This window comes from Bufo gargarizans, chromosome 6 (assembly GCF_014858855.1).
Source record: "Bufo gargarizans isolate SCDJY-AF-19 chromosome 6, ASM1485885v1, whole genome shotgun sequence".
Lineage (NCBI taxonomy): Eukaryota > Metazoa > Chordata > Amphibia > Anura > Bufonidae > Bufo > Bufo gargarizans.
This window is the reverse complement of record NC_058085.1, coordinates 354,527,817-354,552,900: the sequence shown is the minus strand read 5'-3', so window position 1 is coordinate 354,552,900 and position 25,084 is coordinate 354,527,817. Positions and strand designations below refer to the sequence as shown.

At 40.9% G+C, this 25,084-nt stretch overlaps 1 protein-coding gene across 1 annotated transcript in view; it reads right to left on the bottom strand.

Moving 5' to 3' along the window:
- Nucleotides 1-25,084, bottom strand: part of LOC122941453 (gamma-aminobutyric acid type A receptor subunit pi) — a 122,657-nt gene that overhangs the window by 46,073 nt on the left and 51,500 nt on the right. The window contains exons 4-7 of the mRNA XM_044298718.1: nt 7,156-7,223; nt 5,116-5,333; nt 3,935-4,017; nt 2,337-2,474 (exon numbers count right to left, since the gene is read on the bottom strand). Of these exons, the coding sequence (XP_044154653.1) occupies nt 2,337-2,474; nt 3,935-4,017; nt 5,116-5,333; nt 7,156-7,223 (507 nt within the window). The remainder of the gene's footprint in view (nt 1-2,336; nt 2,475-3,934; nt 4,018-5,115; nt 5,334-7,155; nt 7,224-25,084) is intronic.

The window sequence follows — 25,084 nt, the reverse complement described above, 5'->3', positions numbered from 1 at the left end:
ACAGTGATGTCACAGTACAGGGATAATACACACAGTGATGTCACAGTACAGGGATAATAAACACAGTGATGTCACAGTACAGGATAATAAACACAGTGATGTCACAGTACAGGATAATACACACAGTGATGTCACAGTACAGGATAATACACACAATGATGTCACAGTACAGGGATAATAAACACAGGGATGTCACAGTACAGGGTAATATACACAGTGATTCACAGTACAGGAATAATACACACAGTGATGTCACAGTACAGAGATAATAAACACAGTGATGTCACAGTACAGGGATAATAAACACAGTGATGTCACAGTACAGGGATAATAAACACAGTGATGTCACAGTACAGGGATAATACACACAGTGATGTCACAGTACAGGGATAATAAACACAGTGATGTCACAGTACAGGATAATACACACAGTGATGTCACAGTACAGGATAATACACACAATGATGTCACAGTACAGGGATAATAAACACAGGGATGTCACAGTACAGGGTAATATACACAGTGATTCACAGTACAGGAATAATACACACAGTGATGTCACAGTACATGGATAATAAACACAGTGATGTCACAGTACAGGGATAATAAACACAGTGATTTCACAGTACAGGGATAATAAACACAGTGATGTCACAGTACAGGGATAATAAACACAGTGATGTCACAGTACAGGGATAATAAACACAGTGATGACACAGTACAGGGTAATACACATACTAAGGGCTCATGTTTTAGGGCTCATGCACACGACCGTATGCCCTCCGAGACATACAGTCCGTGAGGGGGCCATATGTTCTGGAGCGGCATACATTGTGCGCATGGGAGCGCACAGAATTATAGGTTACTATGATGCTGTGCGCATCGGGCTGCCCACGGGGCTATTGTCCCGTGGGCAGCCCGATGCGCACAGCATCATAGTAACCTATGATGCTGTGCGCTCCCATGTGCACGATGTATGCTGCTCCGGAACATATGGCCCCCTCACGGACTGTATGTCTCGGAGGGCATACGGTCGTGTGCATGAGCCCTAAAACATATAAAACACAAGGTGACCCACCATGTGAACCATTCCCAGATTAGCAACTACACTGGATAGAAATACACTCACCAGCAGTGGCGTAACTAGAACTGATTAGGTCCCACAGCAAATTTTTGAACAGGCTCCCCCACCAACTTCTTCACAACCCCCAACTCACGTACAACCCCACACCCGTGGCTAATCAAGATCGAGCTCTCAGGAGAGTTGTTCGATCCGTCTCAGACAGTGTAAAATTATGTCATTGTATAATACTGTTAAGGGGGCTCTGACAATAAAATGCTTTAGTCCTCCTCCTAAGGAGGCCCCTTTTGAGTTTCAGGCCCACAAGCACCCGGTTCCCATTATAGCTATGCCCCTGCTCATCAGATTGAGTTGTGCAAATATTAGCACAACTCAGTTATCAAACATGATGAGTGTATAATACCTCACAGCACTCGGCATTCCTATAGACCTGGGACACGAGCGGCCCTGTCGGTGGCGTGTTGCAAGTCTATCACCGGAGCCTGTAGCTACCACCTCACCCGTTACTCCACACAGAAGCCAGAGCACAGATTCGAGGAAACAATAGAAGGTGAGGTCCAGAGCGATGTCTTCCAAAATTATACAAGTAGGCATGAATATTTTTATTTTTATATGCATGCCTATTTGTGTAATTTATTCTCTGATCCATGCCATGTTTTATAGATCGCTTATACCTTGTTTTACTTTTTGCATGGTATGGTGATATGTCTGCCATTTTGTTGCATCTGATGAAGGAGGGAGACCGCCTTCAAAACGTATTGCAGTGGCCATTTTATGTAATTTTTAACAATAAATGTTCTTTTGGAAGACAGCGCTTTGGACCTTACCTTCTTTTGTTTTCTTTGATCTAATAAAAACTGTGAAAAGAGTTTTTTCGATAAAGATAACATCCATTGATATAATAATAATAAAAAATAATAACTCCTGAGTGGGAGCAGTTTTAAAGACCTGACCTCTGGCACACATATATACACCCAGTGTCAGGAAGGGGTTAATGTATACTGTGCACGGACCAACAAAAAAAGTAACCACTCTAACCACACATCCTATGATGACGAGGATGCTCAGATTTTTATTCACAGCCCATAGATACACTAAGCTCAGGTTTACTCTATAGCTTATCCATCTTGTGTGCACCGCTATTCCCTGGACAGGTGCACCGGGATGGCAATGCCCTAGGCTGTTAAAGCTTACATCTTTCACAGGATATTTGATATAAGGTTTGATGATGTGTGAATCACACTGCTGCTCCTACCAGTTTCATATACGGCTTCAGACACAGAAGTGTAGTGGTCTTCTACTGTATACTGCGCCAAGCGGAGGGTATTAAGACCTCGCACTGAGTCGTTTCCTCTCGTCCAGTAGAACATTACGTCATTTATGTTATAGCCCCCTGTGGAGATGATAATGTCACATAGACATAAGATAACTAAAATATTATTTCATAGAAGTTTCATTGCTCAAACACAGAAAATCAAGTTAAAAAATCTTTTTAAAACTGCTTTTGTAAGGACTGGAGATCCTAACCGTTCCATAAAATTTATTAAAAGGGTTTTCTGAGATTCTGATATTCATGACCTTTCCTCAGAATAGGTCATCAAAATCAGATTGGCAGAGCTCCGACACCCAGAACCTGCGGAGGCAGTGGCGTTCCTGTGAGCGCCGCTGCCTCCTTGCAGATTACCAAGCACAGCTCCGTCCATCGTATAGTGGCTGTGCTTGGTATCGCAACTCAGTCCCATTTACTTCAATGGGATTAAGCTGCGCCTAGTCCATGTGACCAATGAAAGTGATGTCACAGGCCTAGAAAGAGGTCATGGTACTCTGGCCTCTCCAAACAGCAGATCGGTGGGGGCTCCGGTGACGAGATGGCTAGGTCATCAATCTCAGAAACTCAGAAAATCTTTTTGAAGACTCCAATTTCTTACAAAATTAATACATTATCACATAGTAGCAAAATCCTCAACAAACTCATATCACAACCACTAGGTGGCCATATATAGACAGATATAGCATAAACATCATGCTTTTACCCCAAAGTTGGTCAACTCATGATACTCATCTTAGCCAAGAGCAAAGGTAAGTGTGTGTGAAACCCTAGGATTCAAATAAACTCTAAAAAGTGTATAACATATCAAAGTTTAATACCTCTATGGTTCGGTTTCCATACTGTGTTTTTTTGCTATTCTTATCATTACAATTGCAGCCAGATATGCATTATAGAATAGGAATTGATCAATTCTCAAGGAATCATTGCTTTTGTACAATGACTTTGTGATGGATTTATAGCAAAATGCAGTTACTGTATTGTGGAATTCCTTCTTTCCCATTTGATATCAGTGGGAAAATGTCCTTATGAAATGCACATAGCTTTTAAAGAAATATATATATTTTTTAATCTCACTATGGGTATGTTCACACACAATTTTGAAAATCTGCCTACATAATTCATTGCGGAATTTGCATGTGTTTTTTCCTAGAGCATTTTTTTGTGTTTTTTTGTGGTGTTTTTCACTTTTTTAACCAATGAGTGTTTACTTTAATACCAAAAAAAAAATTTCAGCTTGTGGTTTTTGGTGCGAGTCTGTGCCAAAAAACATGAAAAAACAAACAGAAACACATTTTTGGAGCTGATTTTGAGGTGAAGACAGACAAAAATCAACAGCAAAAGACTCTATCAGAGCTGGCCTTTTTTTGAGGGTGGGGGGAATCTTGCTCTGTTGAGGTGGCCAGTAAGGAATTCCTGTCATCTCTTTCCACTCATTTATACCTACTAGCAGGTCTGCTATTCAGAAATTCTGAATATAATATGATATCATTGCGATTACAATAATTGAATGGAAGATATCTCACAGCTCTCCAGTTGCAGTGTGCAGGTTTGCTTATCCATAGGGTACTTTGTCAAATCCATACTGCATGCAACCGTCGTCGTTATCCTGCAGGAAAAAAACAATTCCCATAAGTTATCAGATAAAAAGACAACTCAAAGGTCGTGTATAAAAACTAGTGCAATCACAGTCCATGGCAATGGTGACAAGCTGTCTGCTTCTGTTCTGTCTTCTTACACGTTCACACAGTGGGCAGTCTGACATTCTGTATAAACCATTCCTGTCTTCCTAATAAGAGGACTGTTCTTTGTAGTCTAACTTGTTTATTGGTCAACAGGTCGTACATATGTGATTGATTGATTATATTTGATTGATTGGTAAAACAGGATTGTTTGGTAAAACAACAAGAATACAAATAACATGTATAAGTATTAAGCATAGCGTGGCATGTACTATAACAATACATTAACACCGAAGCACATGGTAAAATGACTTCCCGTACATAAGATTGCATGGCTAGCTAACAGTAATAACAACTCCCTGAGTAACAATTACAACCATCTGAACAGCTCTGCAAAACACAATATCCCTGAAACAAAGGTAGATCTCTCACCAGATATGCTTTTACAAGGATGGTGGAGTTTGAGAAGGAGATATGCAAAAGGACAGCTCTGCTGATGTGTCCTGGAGACTGGAGGCTTCTTTCCCAGGATGCTTTGCACTCCCACAATGCAGTGCACCACCCACAATGCAGTAGTATTGTAAAAGGCAAACAAAGTGTAATACAATTTAAGACCGCTAGATGGTGCTAAAACCACACTAAACACTTTAGAATTACCCTGACCCTGGCAGAATGAACTAGAATCATTTTCTAACCTTGCTGGGCAGAACAGCTTCCATACAGTATATAATGGTGGAATTACAGCTCAAATCTGATTGGTTGCTGTGGAATTGTCCAGTATGGAGAAACCATTTTTATTATGATGTCCACAATCTTTAATGTTTAGATTAGATTGGCTTTAATGGGGGCCAGTCACATGTAATGCTAATGTGAAAACAAATTTGCCCCTCTGGGCATCTAAAAGGGGACATATATAGTCTTTACAATACTATAGCATGCTATAATATACTGTATACTTTGTGGTTCTTTAGAAGAGTATTAGGCTTCAAAATGCATTAGGCTGGTTACATGAAGTAGGGCCATACCTTAAGGCATAAAGTACTGTTCCGTTTGGATAAATCCTTATGAGACGATTTTCTACAGTGATATCATGAAGAAATGACTTTTTGGAGTCCACTATAAATGTGTCAGGGACCCACAACAGTTCCACCAGACGACCATCTAAACTTAAACTCTTGTTGCCTTCGAAGCAGAGCCGTTCATCAGTCCAGCGCTGTCTCAGGAATATGGTGGCTGTGTAATCCTAGAAAATGTAAAAAATAAAAATACAAAATTATCTGCATGTACGTGTTCTAATAAGATTCCATCCAAGTTTTTATTCAACCAATTTGATTTGGGCCCGGGAAGATTCTACCCAAATCAAAAGTGCTTCAATTGGCCTGAAAATTTGTGTAAAAAACTCTAAGGTTCTTCTTGGACTCTCTCCTTCTCTCTCTCCTCCCTTTAGCTCCTCCCCCTCAAAAAGTCACCCAAATCAAATCATCTAAAATTTGAGTTTGGATCCACTTCAAATTTTTACAAAATTGTGGTTGAATTAATTTAGAATAAATTCGCTCATCTCTAGTTCTAATACCGAGGACGTTTGTATCACAGTCAATAAATGTAGATACTCTGCTGGATATTATATGATTGAGCATGTATATGCTGTTACTGAGCGTTTTCCCCCTAAAAGACAGGACCACCTTTAGAAATTTCAGAGCACCGTACACTTAAATGATCTCTGCATTTCCACATTAAACTTTGAAAGGTACTTAGCTGAGACTATATAAATCCCTATGCAGTAAGCATTTCCCTAGTGGCAGCCATTGGCAGCCAAAATTCAAAAATTTTACATTTTCTTGGAAAAAAAATGTTTTATAAAATATTTTGTAGTATACATTTGATAAATTATTTTTATGCATATAGCTGTAAGGCAGCTTCTCCTACAAAGTGAGCAGACGGAAGGCCCCTGTTTGCCCAGGCCCCTGAATGTATCTTCTCTACTGTCCTGATGGCCTTGCTAATAATAAAAAATAGCCTAATAGAATAAAGTGATAGCCAAAGTCTGGTAATTATATTTTCTACAAGGATGCTGACATTTTTCTGACAGCCTCCATTTGTACCGCCACACGTGTGCTACCAGGGAACTGGACAGATAACCTGTCTTCTCCCTACACCAGACTAGGATATAGCGGAGCCTTACTGTCGATTAGATCACCATACGCGCTTTCTCAGTGAGTTGGACTGATATCTGTATTCTCTTTTTTATTAGCTTTAGCTACCAAGTTAATGGTAGCTCTTGTTTTTATTCACCTGCCCACGTCACCTGATGAGTCTGAAGAAACTATTTCAGACAAAACGCGTTGAAACAATTGTTTTCCACCTAACAGGATCTACACACCTTTCCGCTAGGTAGGGACGTCCAGGGCTTTGTACTTAAGGACAGGTTGCAGATGGGGCCACCCTTGTCAGGGCGATGACTCCGTATTAGGAGGTCATCTAGGGTACTATAGACCTGACAGAGCATTCTAGGGCAAGAATCGTATATATATATCTGGGCCCCACCATATGTCTGATGGTTCACTTCCCGCAACCTGAAAATCACAAATGGTTTCATCATACCGGTAAGACCAATCCATTTTACCGGTGCTTTTGCTACTGTCTGCAGGTTACTATGTTACGCATGAGTTGGCGCATTTGTGTTGATGATGGAGTTTGTGTCTGGTGTGCACAGCACTTCTAATTTTTTTTTTGTTTTGTTTTTTTACAAGTATATCATTAAAAGCCGTGTTATAACTATTATATGATACTACCTTTCTATACTTTCTGTTGAATTCATATAGGTAGTCTGTTGGGGGTGGTTTCTCTCTACGGTTTACAGCATTTTTATATATATTTACTTATTGAGATTTTTCTAGACTATCATGTACATTTTTCCTTACATTCAAATTTTACAAATGATTTTATTATTACATAAAAACAGGCATAAGATCCAGTTCAGGTGGAACAACGGTCCAGAATGGGTGTTTATGACCTAGAAAATTTCAACTTTTCCATTCCAAGAAGAATGACAGATGACATCTTACCATGTTAATTTCTGATATTGTATCAATGCTGGCAATGTCCAAACTCATTCCCACTGTCACAGGCCCATCTGTATGGAATGAATCACAATGAGAATTAGACAGGATCATGGAGATGAACAGCTGCTGGCATCTCTCCAGTAGTAAGTGACCAATTATAGGGGTGATGCCATGAGAAATGTGAAAAATGACAACCTCTTTCTAACAAAGCTAGAACCAGTCCTGTACCTCACATGGATACAGGGATCTCCCTGTTTATTGCTCCAAATGCACTGCTAGATGTATTTCAAGCTAGCAGCTCATGGGTGTGTGTCCTTTCTGCTGCAGCTCTCTTCCTATCACAGCTCAGGTGGTGTGTACTTTATACTTTTAACAGTCGATACTTTTGTTGAGCGGATTGAAGCCAAACAAATTGACTTTGATCTGAATTTCTATTAGGGTGCTTTAATGCCATGTGGCAGATCATGCTGGTGGTGGTGAGGTTTCTATTGTTCACTTATTGACAACTGTGTCTCATCCTCATCATCATCCACCTTGTGAAACACTAACTGCCGTTCCCCACCGTCATCTTCTTCTGACTGTGGATGCTCAAGAGTTTGGGAATCAGTGCACAAGATCTTCTCATGTCCCTCTTCAAGTGAGCTTGGTGAGAGACCCAAATTAAGGAATGGCGCTGAAAAGAGCTCCTCGGAATATCCGAGTGTGGGATCACTTGTTTGCCAAGACTCTCCATGGTGGGAGGAAGGAGGATCAGGGTGAGGATTCTGTTGACCAGACTCTTGGCTACTGAGACTGGACTTTGTGGAAGACAGGGTGGTACTTCACCGACTGGAAGCATTATCTGCTGCAATCCAACCGACCACCTGGTGTGACTTCGAGAGTGGTGTCCTGCGCCTCCCTGCAAACTGGGACATGAAGCTAGGTATCGTGGATGAGTGTGTTTCTTGTGATCTGGCAGCAGGCACAGTTTCACCGCTCCCAGGGCCACGGCCTCTGCATGCACCATCAGCAGCACGGCCACTTCCCTGTCCCTTACTGCTCGCCTTGAGCATATTAAATGGTATATATGCTTGCAGGTATGTCACACGTACAGTAGCACAGGTTTTGTAAGTGTATGCGCAAATAAATTAAACTGAATGTCACAGATATTTAGGATGCGCACACGTTATACAGGAGATGTAGCGCAGGTAATATCTAGTGTTGAGCACGAATATTCAAAAAGCAAATTTTTATCTTGAATATCACCACTTCGAGAATTCGTGAATATTTAGAATATAGTGCTAAATATTCGTTATATTGAATATTAATAATTTTTCCATCTGAACACATGATTTCTCCCTGCTTCTTGCTTGGGGGCCAATGAGCCATTGGCCCACAAGCAATTAGCAGGGAGGAATCATGTGTTCAGATGGAAAAAATTATGATTATTCTAAAAACTAATATATAGCACTATATTCTATAGTGCTATATATTCGTTTTTGACCCACACCTGTATTGATCGCGTAATATTTGCATATTACGCAATCATTATCTTGCCGATTTTCGAGTAAAAAAAAAAAAGAATGTAGAATATAACGAATATTCAACAAATATTCTACAAAATATTCGAGAAATATCACAAATTCGAATATGACCACAGCCGCTCATCACTAGTAATGTCGCTGTCAACAGCGGCCAAACAATTGCGCTGAATGTCACAGATATTTAGGATGCGCTAATGTAACACAACAGATGTAGCAGAGGTTGTGTCACTGTCAGCAGCGGCCAAACAATTGCACGCAATTTAGCGCAGGTTGCGCTAATAATATATATTGCAGCCAGATAAAACAATAGTCCTTAAAAGGACTTTTGGGTCTCTAACACCTTTCAACACTAAACAATTCCTGTCCCTACACTATCTGTCCCTTCTGCTGCAGCTCTCCCTGACTAATAATGAGCCGAACACGTGCCATCGGGTGCTACTGTATATAGCACCCGATGAAGCGTTCCAGCCAGCCAATCACTGTAATGCCAGTAACCAACATGGCTACAGCATTACAGTGAGGACAGTACTTCCCCGCACGTTTATTGGCTGCGTCGCGATGCTCGAGTGAAAATGGTGTTTGGCCGAGCATGCTCGCCCAACACTAAGGCCTCTTGCACATGACAGTATGTATTTTGCGATCTGCAAAAAACGGATCTGCAAAAAATACGGATGACATCCATGTGCATTCCATATTTTGCGGAACAGAACAGCTTGGCCTTCATAGAACATTACTATCCTTCTCCGTAAAGTGGACAATAATAGGACATGTTCTATTTTTTTGCGGAACGGAAATTCAGACATACGGAAACGGAATGCACACAGAGTAACTTCTGTTTTTTTTGCGGACCCATTGAAGTGAATGGTTCCGCAAAGAAAACAGAACGGACACGGAAAGAAAATACGTTCATGTGCAAGAGGCCTAACTAACGCTTTCAAAATTTGGTCTGTATAAAGTGAAAAGGTTTCAGATTTAGAATAAAAAATATGAAGTAAAACTACATAGTATATGAGAAAATTGAAAATTCATCACAGAACTGCCTGATCTATCTAGGGACCATTCTTCTCAAAGAGGTGGTCTTTTAGGGAGGTTGTAGGAGGAGGCTTAGAAAAGCTCCATCGTTCATGTACTGAGGCGTCCGGTCTATAGCATGTCCTAAATCACCAAGACCCACCTTGCACTGACTCTGACTGTCTTTTCAAGGACGTTCTTACATATAGATCTTTTTCTTCATGTTCTTATCTGGGGCGTGCGTGCCAAACAAGTGGAGTGCATCCTGTGATTGTCCTAGCCGCACGCAGCGTTCACACATGCCATCTTGCCAGCAGAAGAGCAGCTGTGCCTGTCATCTGGCTTCCATTACTATTTTTTTCTTAATCCACAGAACACTGGATAGAAAAGTATTTTAAACTGTGTCCGTCTTACTTATTGCATCAATGCTTCAAGAATGCAGAGGAAATACTGTCATACTAGTCCGATTATTAAAGGGTTCGTCCCATCTGCCCTATTAAAGCCATAGATGAGGTTCCCCTCTCATGCTTTTCTGAGGCGAAATGGGCTATAAACACAACATGGGAGAGTTTTTGTAGACATACTGTGGGATCTGTGCAGAGGTCATAGTGCAGGGAGGAGGAGTAGATAGGATGTGACTTCACCTATCGTGAATGCTGTATCCTCTGTTATCTATACAGAGGTGTTTTCTGTCATTGTAAGGGTCTATTCACACATCCGTGTGTGTTTTTTTTAGATCCACGGATCCTCAAAACACGGACACCGGCAATATGCGTTCCGCATTTTGCGGACCGCACATCGCCGGCACTATAATAGAATATGCCTAATCTTGTCCGCAATTGCGGACAAGAATAGGACATGTTCTATTTTTTTCGGGAACGATAATGCGGACCCGGAAGTGCGGGTCTGCATCTCCGGATCCGGGCCGCACATCGTGCGGCCCCATAGAAATGAATGGGTCTGCAATTCTGTTCCGCAAAAAGCGGAACTGAATTGTGGACGTGTGAATGGACCCTAATCCTGTCTGTGATAATGAGATGACTGCTGAAAAGTAATCTGTACAGAACAGAGAAATCTCAGCTTATTTGAGGCTTAGTAACCAGTGCGAAAACGGCAGCATTTTAGGATTTTTTTTTAATAGATAATAATATGGAAAATCAAAAACAGCATCAACAAAATTCTTCAAAATATGTGGGTTGTCCAAGTTATTATTATTGATGACCTATCCTCAGGATCTGCGGGGATCTGACACCCAGCACCTTTGCCGATCAGCTGTAGGAAGAGAAGGCGCACACCGTGCCAGAGCTGCCTCCTCTTGATTGTTTACCTCCTTGCCGTCACATCTGCATTAACTTCTATGGGACGGCTTGATCCTATACACCCTACTCCAAACTGTTCAGTTGGTACTCCATATTGCCAAGGCATCTAGGAACCCAGATTTTCACATCCATGATACTCTTATTGGAAGCAAGGTTTTCTGTTCGGGACTCCAGGTTCCTGACCAATCAGTCCACTCCTCACAGCTCTCTGGTCAGACATTTAAAATCTATTATCTTAGATATATTTTCATGAGTGTAAATAATCCACAAAAATGATCAGTGTGTTTATATCAGTGTTGTCATAAAATGTTTCTCATCCTGAAGATTTGAACTTATGAACTTAGGAGTGACTTATCTGTCAAATCTTAAAAAATGTGGGGAATCTCCCAGGAGGCACATTTTAGACCACATTTATTAACTAAACTAAGAGGAAATTTCCAAATTTAGGACAGGAATCTATTCTAGAGAGGTCAAGTTTGCGGGATACTTTTTTGTGGGTCACCCTGTATAATGCTTTTCATACCAAGGCCAAAATCTGCTGCTTAAAGAGAGTCCGTCACCACCAGTGACCTCCCTATCCAACTGTTTGCATAGACACGCTGTGGTTCTCCTGATTAAAGCAATGCTTTTGTTGATTCAGGCATTCATTCCTGAGTTCTGACACTTTTTCTTAATATGTAAAAAAATTTCGATGGGAGCTGCTGATGAATGTGTTCCCTCCATTGGTGGCCATGTTCTGGATAGGGGCGATGTGCCTAACTTGAAGAAGACTTGTACTTAACAAGTGGGTGGCACCTTACAAATGTAGACATCAGCCCCGATTAAGGCTACTTTCCCACTTGCGGCAGAGAGATCCGGCAAGCAGTTCCGTCGCCGGAACTGCCTGCCCGATCAGGCAAAACATATGCCAACTGATGGCATTAGTAAGACTGATCAGGATCCTTATCAGTCTTAAAAATGCCCGATCAGTCGGATCCGGCATTCAGGCAAGTCTTCAGTTTTTTTTCGCCAGAGATAAAACTGATCAGTTATTTTCTGGTATAGAGCCCCTGTGACGGAACTCTATGTCGGAAAAGAAAAACGCTAGTGTGAAAGTACCCTTAGGCTGCAGCAAACGATTATTTTAGCAATCGAGTATTCTACCAATTTGTTTTCACGGATAATCGATTACCCAAATAAGAAAAATTTAATTATTAGACAGTTTTCCTTTATAAAAACTCATCAGATGAAACAGCATAGGATAGGTCATCAATATCAGATCGGCAGGGGTCAGACACCCAGCATCTCACCCTTCCTCCTTAAACTAACCAAGCTGAGTATTAAGTATTAAGCTAATCAATACTAATGGATCAGGTATAAAGCAGTTGCATAGCAACCATCCTAAACACTACTAATAGACAGGAAAAGATGAGACAGCAGGCAAATCCCTGCTGCTCGTAACACATACAGCATATAATAATTGCATCATATGAATTTTGCCCTTTTACGGCTAGATAATATATGGAAATTGCAAGAGAATTTGTATATTAGATTAGATTACCAAATATACAGTGGAAACCATTTTATTGGCTACGGGAGAAAAAACTGTTTGAATAAAAAAAATTATAATCTTGTTTAAATGTAAACTTTCCTTTTAACCCAATCGCAAAAGAGGGAATATATATATATATATATATATATATATATATATATAAACGAGCTCTGTGTTTTTCACAAGGAAATAACAAATTATCTATCTTCTGCCTAATTTTACATTAGAATTTTACAGCCACTACAGCAAAACAAAATCATCAATCTGCACTAAAATGACTGCATTGTTAAACAGCAACAACTTAGATGAAATGAAATTAAAGCCTGGGCTTCAGTGAAAAAAGCAAAAACTTTATTGTCTTTTCGTTTATTGTAAATTTATTTAACAATGAAGAGAATTTGCACTTCATAAGCGACACACTGCTCCATTTATCTCCATTTTATTGCACCACCCAATAAAGTGCTCTTAATTCTACTGCAGAATGTTTACAATTAATTCAAGTTTTCTTCAATGGATTCTTATTTTGGCTTGAAAGTTACTCAACTCAAAATATTTAAAGGGTTAAAACAATTAACTGCAATTCTTCATTACTTGATATAAGCAAATCGATTCGGCACTAAGAAAAATCACAGAAAATAATGCTCCAACACAATAGATGCAAGCATTATATATAGACTAAGCCCTCATTCTGATATGATGAAATCCACCTACCGGGGCCAAGGTGGACTGTTTTTCAATGAATTGAAAAAATAAATAAATCAGACACCACAGTGTGTTATTAAACGGGCTGTATGATACCGACGGCAACCATGTGTTTACCGTAGCCATATATGTCGCTGTCCCTTTGACATTACTAATGCGGCCTTGGCATTAAAGAGCTTATAGTGGTTGGGTACAGTCCTAGGAGACCTCTGAGTGTCATACATGGCTTTTTAAAGCCATTGGGGCACTTTTAATTTGGACCTGTTGACCTTTATCGATTTAGACCCAAACCAAATACGGGTTCACTCATCTTTATTCATTAGGAATTTTCTCTTGATTAGTTTGGGTGTCCAGATAGCTAGGGCTACTGGGTCATGGGCTGAACAAACCAATTTGCTTCAGCTCAGTGATTTAGATACAGAGCTTGGGTGGGAAACTAAATCTTTGCCCCAGATTACGGAAGCAAAACTATGGATCTTATTTTGCTGTTGCTTAGCAAAAGATACCACAGACAGCAGGTATGACAATCCCGGGATCTTCTTCAATCATCTGCTATATCAAGAAAAGGCCAATGTCACAGATTCATTATTGCCAGCAGCACCTCCAGGCCCACCAGCCGAGAAATGACAATGATTGGTTTAACTACAAATTACTACTTCATGTGTTACATGGCGAATTAGTCTTGCTTTACTTTCCATTACTCCTGTATCCAGTTCCCCGCATTCATGAATTAATTTTGAATTACTCATAATACTGCATGAACTCATTGGAAGATTGGTAGGAATACCAACCATTTCTATTTAGTAGAGCCATTGGAGCACTTTGATTTGGACCTTTTGACTTTTATCAAATCAGACCCGAACCAAATTCGGGTTCACTCATCTTTATTCATTAGTAATTTTCTCTTGATTGTGTGTGCAGATAGCTAGGGCTACCGGGTCGCGGCACAAAGATTGCTTCAGCTCAGTGATTTAGATACAGAGCTTGGGTGGGAAACTAAATCTTTGCCCCAGATTAAGGGAAGAAAATTATGGATCTTATTGAACTGTTGCTTAGCAAAAGATACCACAGACAGCAGGTATGACGATCCTGTGGAGACCTTCTTCAATCATCTGCTATATCAAGAAAAGGCCAATGTCACAGATTCATTATTGCCAGCAGCACCTCCAGGCCCACCAGCCGAGAAATCACAATGATTGGTTTAACTACAAATATTTTTTCATTTGGATCAGGAGGTCGAACAAGTTTTACTACTTCATGTGTTACTTGGCAAATTAGTCACAGCTCTGCCCAGGTACTTGCCTATCTAAAAGTAACATGGTCTTTGTTTTACCCAATAAATCAAATTTAGGTTTTATCCTTTGAATCTAATCAGTATCTTATTCACATAAAAAGCATACCTCAGTTTACATCTCACCAATGATGGTTGCTGCTTCAGAATAGGCTGACAAAGTAGTAACTTGTCCAAGAACACATAAGAGTGCGATAACCAACAATGCCCGAGCGTGCAGTCAGTGCACGTGCAGGGGGTACTTGCTAAATATTTTGTTCATTTAAGTAATGTCATTTTATTTTTTGTATTCTCAGGATGGTAAAGTATAGGAGTGACAGAGTTAACTTGTGACAGCCCCTGGAGGAAGCTGAGATGTGGACTGTTAGCTCCACCCCTAGCTCAGTCTAGAGGACATTTCAGAGGAAGTGAGCAGTTGTTTTCCTCACTCCTCAGGCTAGGCCTGCATCTACGGAGACTAACCATCTCTGAATGATCTAACAAGGCTGAACCATGTTTACACGGAAAGAGAGAGAAAGGAAATTCTTTAATGGCTGAGAAAAATTAGCAGTAAGGCACACACTGCTCTCAAAAGCTACAGGCTTTACTGCTGTGAGTGGAATACTGCTAAGACATTCTAAAATCTTGGCATAGTGATTTTAAATACTAAGACACAATCCACACCTAGATACGCCCTGGTCAGTCATTACCCTGAATCCATACGCCACAATACTGTATTATAGTGTCTTGCCAATAGCATTATTCTGGAGAGGAAGAGTGAAGTACATTGAATCTAAACCCAGCCTATACCCCATATAAAACCATCTGGGGAATATTTAAACTGTACATTCTTGGAACCATGTTCAGAGATGGTTTGAAATACTACAACCTCCATTTTGCAGTACAGTAAAGAGAGATGTTTATTCTGTTAAATCTGACTTGGTTACTAGCTCCTACACCATACATCAGCCAAACAAATGTTAATGCAAAGGGTGCCCCCAAACTACCATCAGACAGGAGTCCTAACATTGGGGAGTGCCCCAAGGAAAGAAAGGTTGCCCCTCCTTTCACTACATGGCCGAAGAGAGCCACTACCACTCCCATCCTGCTCTGCCTCCTCTGTGGCTTGCTGTACAAGCAAGAAATCATAACCAAGAAGAATGGAGAACAAACATGGTCAGAATAACTGGAAGTCAAAGCCAACATCACAAAGAAGACTTTTTTGAATAAGCAATGGGTTGAAGCTAGAAACGCTAAGCAGATGTGGTAAAAAAAAAAAAGTAAGGTCAAAGACCACCAGAAAAAAACATTTTGACAGAACATTTTTATCTATATAGTCAAATACATTATTCTTTAACGAGGGTCCACACAAAAAATGTGTACTGCATGGTGTATTGGGGACCCATGGACAACATATGCCCATATGAATGGAATAGGTTGGAGGCTAACATCTGAAAATCAACACATGTACTGTATATCTCAGATGAACACCGCAATACCAGTGTGACTCTAAACTAAAAGGTACCCAGAACACTAATGATCCACAGTATTCAAGGCAAAGCAGATAGAAGAACAGGCCATAGAAAGCCTGAGGCAATGCCGTAATGAGCACATACATCAAGGATCCAAAGTGTTACCACAAACCCTGCAGTGATGACAAAAATACATGAATTAGTGGACAGAAATATTCTTGATGTAGAGCAGAAATGATAACCTGGAAGAGCTCATGATTCTTGCTTTACTTCCAGTTACTGCTGTATCCACTTCCCCACGCTCATAGGTTAATCTTGAATTACTCATAATACTGCATTACTCAATGAAAGATTGGTAGTTCTATTTGGTAAGCAACATCTCAAGTACAGATGCCCCCATTCTGAGATGTGTGGAGTGAGATTAAAAGGTTTTTAAGAAAACATGATTTTATGAGATCGTGTCATTGGATGCCTGTCCTATCCATGTCTATATGTGACCACCCAGTCGTCGTGTCGTGAATTGCAACAACAAGGTTTTGCTAGCATGTGACAATACTATATTGAGAATTTGTCCTCAACCAAATTCAAGGAGGACATGTCTGTATTATGCCTAGGAGAAATCCACGGCACACCATATGTTCTTCATCAATTAGTGTTTTTAATGCATAGTCATTTTTACATCATTTTCGTTCCATCCAGAGCAAATATTAAAGCAATACAGTTGGCCCAGCAGTACAACCCCAACGTTTCGGTCGGTTGTCGACCTTTATCAAGGGATCTGTGGCTTAAGACATTCCAAATGCGCTCTGGAGGTGACCTGGATGTCTGTATTATGTTGAATACAAAAACCAAGCCATACCTATAGTCCTAAAAATCCAAGAATGCCTTAGCTGGGGCAGGTCTTTTCCTCACACTAGGAGAACCATATTTCCTCTTACTCTACAAAGGACAAGGGAAGTGACAACCATTCCGAACACAATTGATGCTCTAGGCATTAGTCACCACCACTGTCCAAGACACTGCAGCACGGGTGTCATTCATACCGTTAGCACTGCACTACACGGCCCCATTTACAGCTCCAGTTGTACAGTGTCGTTAATGCATTTCATCAGCGCAGGGAACATAAGGACCCACGACTGTGTAGTTAGCGAGTCTCTTTGAATAGATTTGATGACACAAAGATTGTCACCAGACAAATGACGAAAGCAGACAATATTCATGATCAGTAGTACCCTCACACAGTGCGCTGCATTTTAGTTTTTAGATGTATTTCCAGAGAATGCAATGCTTTACTGTGTCCAGAGCGGAGCTCCAGCCATTAGAATATGTTATGTCAGTGCTGCCACATCTATTATCTATGAAGACTATTGTACGTGATAAGATGAGGCACATGGTGATGTGCCCTTCACAACATTAAAATAATACCTGTCCAAAGTAATCCTTCAAACAAGGTCGGGATTTCTACAGTGTATGCTTGTCATCGCTACATTTCATGCTTCCATAGAGAGGTAGAAGTATTGCCGGTTATTTACCAGCGATACATAATGGGCATAAAACAACCGTTACATTATTCTAAAAGTGCAGAGAAATAAGGGAAAAAAGGTCCACCCATGCTGTAGTAGATAAGTGAGAGGTGGCAGTGGAGTGTGGGTGTGTCACTGCTGCCGCACCGGTCATTAAAGGGATATTCGGTTATATTAAAGGGGTTGTCCAATGTCTAACACATCGCCCCCCCCCCATTGCCCGGGCCCCTCCTCTAGATTATACTTACTCCGCACCCACGTCGCTCCTGATCTCCGCACGTCCGGTGCTGAATCTCACCCGGCGGGTAACGCTAGGAAGGCTTATCCCCATCGCAGTCTGCTATTAGCTGCTCTCCCCGTTGCCTGATGTTTTGAGCCGCGCAAGGGGGTTAGATGCAGTGGTCGTGCGGGGATCAGGAGTTACGCAGGTGCCGGAGAGCAGGTAAGTATGATCTACATAAAGGGCATTGGGAGGCATGTTTTAGACATTGGATAACCCCTTACGTTATCCTCTATCCATAGGATTGGGGAAAACGATTAGATTGGTGGGGGTGGTACTGCTAGGATCTCCACCGATCACAAGAACGGGGCCGAATACAGAGTGAAGTCCCCTGAAATTAATGAAGCAGACGGTTGGCAATGTGCTCAGTCACTCCATTTATGTCTATGGGGGATAGCTGAGTACAGTGCCCTGCTATCTCAGGGACTCCCATAGTAGTGAATGGAGCGGCTTTGTGCTCAGTTTAGGGGCTTAATGCGGTGCTTGGCTCATGTTTGTGGGGGTCCCAGCAGTAGGACCACTGCCAATCTAATAGCTCTCCTCTATCTTGTGGATTGGAGATAACTAAATATGACCAAAATACCTCTTTAAAATACCAAATAAGAAGTCATGTGGAGTTGTCTGGCAGGAATCATATAGACACCATGGCACATACAGCGTGAGCAATATGACTTCTGTAACTGTGGCACTGAGGCATTATGACCGGCAAGTATTATATAACCAGTACCACCATTAGTCAGGTGAGCCTACGGCTGGTATTACTGGCTGAGGGAGAACATAAAACCAAACATTTCTGTACCTTCTGTCATCTACATGTCAGAATATACAGATGCTGTAAGATATCAGGAAGTGTTTCCAGTGACTTGAAAGAACGCAGCCAGGCTCTGGAATCTTACTTCCATATGTTCTCAACATTCTTTATTAGACTCTCAAATTGCTCAAGTAATTCCCAGATTTTGATTTGAGTTTCTGCACGACGGACAGAGGACTGCTATCAGTGAAAACCACTATTTACTGCATTCTGATTGCAAATCAATGAATTGTGAGCTAATATTTATTAGAAAGGTATTTCATAGTAACAATGTACATAAGGCTGAAAAAAGACATTTGTCCATCCAGTTCGGCCTGTCATCCTGCAAGTTGATCCAGAGGAAGGCAAACAAAAAACTGTGAGGTAGAAGCCAATTTTCCCCACTTTCGGGGAATAAAAAATTCCTTCCCGACTCCAATCAGGCAATCAGAATAACTCCCTGGATCAACGACCCCTCTCTAGTAGCTATAGCCTGTAATATTATTACACTCCAGAAATACATCCAGGCCCCTCTTGAATTCCTTTATTGTACTCACCATCACCACCTCCTCAGGCAGAGAGTTCCATAGTCTCACTGCTCTTACCGTAAAGAATCCTCTTCTATGTTTGTGTACAAACCTTCTTTCCTCCAGATGCAGAGGATGTCCCCTCATCACAGTCCTGGGGATAAATAGATGATGGGATAGATCTCTGTACTGACCCCTGATATATTTATACATAATAATTAGATCTCCCCTCAGTCGTCTTTTTTCTAAAGTGAATAACCTTAATGTTGATGATCTTTCAGGGTCCTGTAGTTGCCCCATTCCAGTTATTACTTTAGTTGCCCTCCTCTGCACCCTCTCCAGCTCTGCTATGTCTGACTTGTTCACAGGAGCCCATTTCAATAAGATTCCCCCAAATTTCCAGATATTACAAGCTTTACGGAACTATCCTCAAAGGTGATATCTAGTCTGCTCGGAAATAAAATCCAGCAATATGGAAGTGTTTTGGGGATAGATATCATGGGGAATTTCTATAAAAACCATTGTAAATCCTCATGCGTGCACTGCAAGTTCTAGAACAGCATGCATGTGCTGAAAGGACGATGTGTAGCTAGGGTTAGGCTAATGGGGACATGCTTACTGCATGCATATCCCTACAGACTAGCTCAGGAAACCATGCCTGCCCAATGGAAGTCTTAGGCTACATTTACACTAATCCACAAAAAAATACGGATGACATCCTTATTGCATCAGTTTTTTAGCGGATCCATTGTGACAATGCCTATCCTTGTCCACAAAACAGACAAGAATAGGACATGCTCTATCTTTTTTGCGGGGCTACGGAACGGACATACGGATGCGGACAGCAGACGGTGTGCTGTCCGCATTTTTTGCAGACCCATTAAAATGAATGGGCCCTCATCCAATCCGGGGGGAAAAAAAAAACGGAACATGGAAACAAAATACATTTGTGTGCAATTCCCATGTAGATAATTTTCATAGGCTGTTATGTTACAGGTTTGCTGTGAATTTTCTGGAATTTCAGAATGCAAAGGACGAAACGGGCTGCAAATGAGTTACAGGGGAATTCTGGCAGGGACTTTCAGCACCATGGATTGATATCAGTGGAAACCAAAAAATCTGCTATTCACAGCGAAGTGACATTCTGATTGTAAATCACTGAATTTGTGAATTAATATCATTGCAAAATTATTTCAATAAGATTCCTCCAAGTTGCCAGGTATTATAAGCTTTATTGTTAGAAAGGTAACACTTTTCTCCTAGGTAAAAAATAATGAAATATGAAAACGTTTTACAGATAGGTATACAAGTACAATATAGGAAGAACAAGTGTAAATCCCCATGTGTGCACTGCCAATCCTATAGCAGCATACATGTGCTGAAAGTTAGGTGTGGCGCAAGGTTTGGGCTAGAGAGTCATGTGCCTAGGGTGATGCACACATGCTGCATGCATACCCCCACAGACTAGCTCAGGAACGCATGACTGCCCAATGCAGGTATTAGTTATTCCAATCCTAGATTAGAAGTTCAGAGTTTCTCTGTTTAAGGAATGGCAAAGCACTTTACATAGGACTGCGGGTGACATCTACTGCATTATCTGTATTCAGATCACTGTGCTATCTGTGGTGTTACATAGGACATATGCCCAGGAGTCCAATAGATGCAGGTCCAACCACAGGTCTCATCAAGTAAATGGACAGGTCCTCACATGTGGAACCACCCCTCCATACACTGCTCTATTCTCGAGATTACGCATCATTGGACTTTTATAGTATATCGACAGAAGAGCCAGATGAGGAATACCCCTTTAATTGATTGTCACTTAGTATTGTAGGTTTACCCTGTGGTTGCTACATAGGAAAGCTCACTTATCAACAGATTGCCCACCCTTCACCATGTATCGCCCACTTACCCAACTGCTCTGCTCAGCGACTGCAAAGGCTTAGAGGAAACATTGATTTCATCTCTAATGATAAATTATTTCTGACTGAGAGAAAGAAGATAAATGTAAACTGCTGCCATGGACAGACAGAATGGCCATTGATCCTGTCCAATTAACTCAGCTGATGGCTTTCCAATTAATATGCTTAATGTCAAGCATCTCTTGGATCAGATCAGTCACAAGGTTTAATTCTAGACTCCCTGTAGGACTGGAGCAATGGAGAGGTTGATTCTTGCCTGGTGTTCAGTGGGTTACTCGTCTCTCCAGGCTCCAGCAAAGTCCTTGCAGCTTATGACAGGAACCCGTGCTGATCGAAAAGATCAGAGAGATCATTATATGAACGTCAAACAGTCCCATAGTAGACCCAATAACTGGGCAGAGGGCACTAAGGAAGTGGTCTGGGGAGTATAGAACCATGGGGGTCCCCAGTCGTTTCTTGGAGCATTGTTTTGAATAATTGAAATTGGGTTTTTGGTGGCCCCATGCCCCCCAATAGGGGAGTATCCTTGAGAAGGATCCCAGAAATCAGACAATTATGGGATAGACTTGAATTAGGAAGCTTGTTATTCCCTCCTGCCCTACTAACAGTATATCCTGCCTCGTTCTGTGGATGTGTTCTTATTTAAATATGTGTTAATAATTCATTAGAATATATATTGCTTTGACTGATAAAATCTGAACACATAACCAGAGGGCAATGAAAATAAGTAAATATAGAAAATAAATACCAAACTGTCTGATGCAGTTTGGCGCGATTTCTTGAAACCTCTCTAGGGGACAATATCTTGGAATGTTTTATCATCGCTGGAGATGATTATTCAAAATAATCAAATCAGTTTGAGGTTAAATTTACTTTATCCTGACTGCTTAGCCGTGACTCAGGAAGAAACTTACCAGAAAGACTGCAGATAGTAATATAACATGAAAACACAAACATCCCCACGCATTTCTACATCTAGGTGAAGTCCCTTCCGTGTTCTTATCCAAATAGACACCTACGGTACATATACAGCAGTCTAGGTGATTTCACAATGCATACAGTATATTGTGGAGCAGAATTTAGTTTTAATTTGTACCAAAAAACGAATCCCGGCATCTGACAGTAATAATACAGTGCAAAATCAAAAAAATAAAATAAAATCATACTTACCACATCCATTTGCTCACGACGAGCCGGCCGCCCCCAACTTGATTGAAGATTTAGTGCGAAATCTTGCACGGCATGGTGACCGGACACGGGATTTCGTGTGAGAGCTGCGGCTGGCCCTTCGTGAGCAAATGGATGAGGCCAGTATGTTTTTTTTTTTTTGTTTTTACCTCCATTCAAGGAAAATCGATTCGCCTCCACAAAGCACAAGGAAATTCGCCTTCGCTTTCCCTGAAATTTGCCTTGTGACTTAAAATGTGCCACCACATGCCAAAATTGTGCCACGAAAAATACAAGCAAGTTAAGCCAACCGATAAGTGGTGTAAGTTAGACAAAATTTTGTAAATTCAGTACGCACCAGATTTATCATTCACTTTGATTTATCTATTGTATCTTTAGACTGCCTGGTCTCAAGTAATATTATTACATACAGTAGGATAAGTGAATCTCTAAACAACACCAACCATTTAGTCATTTGGTGGTGCAAATGACTAAATCTCCAAAATATCCCTTATGATTCTCACAAAATCACCAAAACATGAAAATAAAAACTTTATTTGATCAATGTTAAAATTGGGCTCAGTTCCCAAAATATATGCTGATGAAAGGGTAAAAACCTGATTTCCCAGTTACCTTTTTCTATCTTTCTTGTTACATACATATATATTACATTTGCAATATTGTACAAACCCGTTGTAACCTATTGTGAATATATTGCATATGCCACTCATTAAGGCCCATTGAGGATGGCCATTCGATTACTCTCCAAGGAGCACATTTTTATCAATTCATGATGTCCTCATGGGGTTAGACCACCTGAGGACAAGACTTTTAACCAGGATTTTAGTAACCAGTCCATTTGTGAAACACTTTGGGACTAGAGCACTCACAGTATACAGGGAGTGCAGAATTATTAGGCAAATGAGTATTTTGACCACATCATCCTCTTTATGCATGTTGTCTTACTCCAAGCTGTATAGGCTCGAAAGCCTACTACCAATTAAGCATATTAGGTGATGTGCATCTCTGTAATGAGAAGGGGTGTGGTCTAATGACATCAACACCCTATATCAGGTGTGCATAATTATTAGGCAACTTCCTTTCCTTTGGCAAAATGGGTCAAAAGAAGGACTTGACAGGCTCAGAAAAGTCAAAAATAGTGAGATATCTTGCAGAGGGATGCAGCACTCTTAAAATTCCAAAGCTTCTGAAGCGTGATCATCGAACAATCAAGCGTTTCATTCAAAATAGTCAACAGGGTCGCAAGAAGCATGTGGAAAAACCAAGGCGCAAAATAACTGCCCATGAACTGAGAAAAGTCAAGCGTGCAGCTGCCAAGATGCCACTTGCCACCAGTTTGGCCATATTTCAGAGCTGCAACATCACTGGAGTGCCCAAAAGCACAAGGTGTGCAATACTCAGAGACATGGCCAAGGTAAGAAAGGCTGAAATACGACCACCACTGAACAAGACACACAAGCTGAAACGTCAAGACTGGGCCAAGAAATATCTCAAGACTGATTTTTCTAAGGTTTTATGGACTGATGAAATGAGAGTGAGTCTTGATGGGCCAGATGGATGGGCCCGTGGCTGGATTCGTAAAGGGCAGAGAGCTCCAGTCCGACTCAGACGCCAGCAAGGTGGAGGTGGAGTACTGGTTTGGGCTGGTATCATCAAAGATGAGCTTGTTGGGCCTTTTCGGGTTGAGGATGGAGTCAAGCTCAACTCCCAGTCCTACTGCCAGTTTCTTCTTCAAGCAGTGGTACAGGAAGAAGTCTGCATCCTTCAAGAAAAACATGATTTTCATGCAGGACAATGCTCCATCACACGCGTCCAAGTACTCCACAGCGTGGCTGGCAAGAAAGGGTATGAAAGAAGAAAATCTAATGACATGGCCTCCTTGTTCACCTGATCTGAACCCCATTGAAAACCTGTGGTCCATCATCAAATGTGAGATTTACAAAGAGGGAAAACAGTACACCTCTCTGAACAGTGTCTGGGAGGCTGTGGTTGCTGCTGCACGCAATGTTGATGGTGAACAGATCAAAACACTGACAGAATCCATGGATGGCAGGCTTTTGAGTGTCCTTGCAAAGAAAGGTGGCTATATTGGTCACTGATTTGTTTTTGTTTTGTTTTTGAATGTCAGAAATGTATATTTGTGAATGTTGAGATGTTATATTGGTTTCACTGGTAAAAATAAATAATTGAAATAAGTATATATTTGTTTTTTGTTAAGTTGCCTAATAATTATGCACAGTAATAGTCACCTGCACACACAGATATCCCCCTAAAATAGCTAAAACTAAAAACAAACTAAAAACTACTTCCAAAAATATTCAGCTTTGATATTAATGAGTTTTTTGGGTTCATTGAGAACATGGTTGTTGTTCAATAATAAAATGAATCCTCAAAAATACAACTTGCCTAATAATTCTGCACTCCCTGTATAGCCACCGGCATCCTTACAGCACTTCCTTCAGACTCTGAAGCCTGCGGCTCTTAATCTATTTCCTAGTGACACCTCTGAGGATTTCATTCTCCAGGACCTGTCTCTTTCTAACTCTCAAACATCCTTGGCATCAGATTAAATATGATTAGAATTGTATAGAAAAAAAAAGCCAGGTATGACCGCTGACAACCTGGGAAGGATGATTTTAAAGGATCCCCAAATAACGTGTTTTGGATGCCCATATAAAAGCAAATGGCATGCAACTAATGTAACACCCACAAAAGCCCACATGATAGACCTCATAAACATATTTTATATTGATTTTAGACTTGTTCCATGACACCATTTTTAGGCTTCAAGTCTTTCCCCCGAACCCATTATCAGTGTTGGATTGGCGTTCTTTAGAAGCACCACAAGAAATGATATTGAAGGTCTACTTCTAA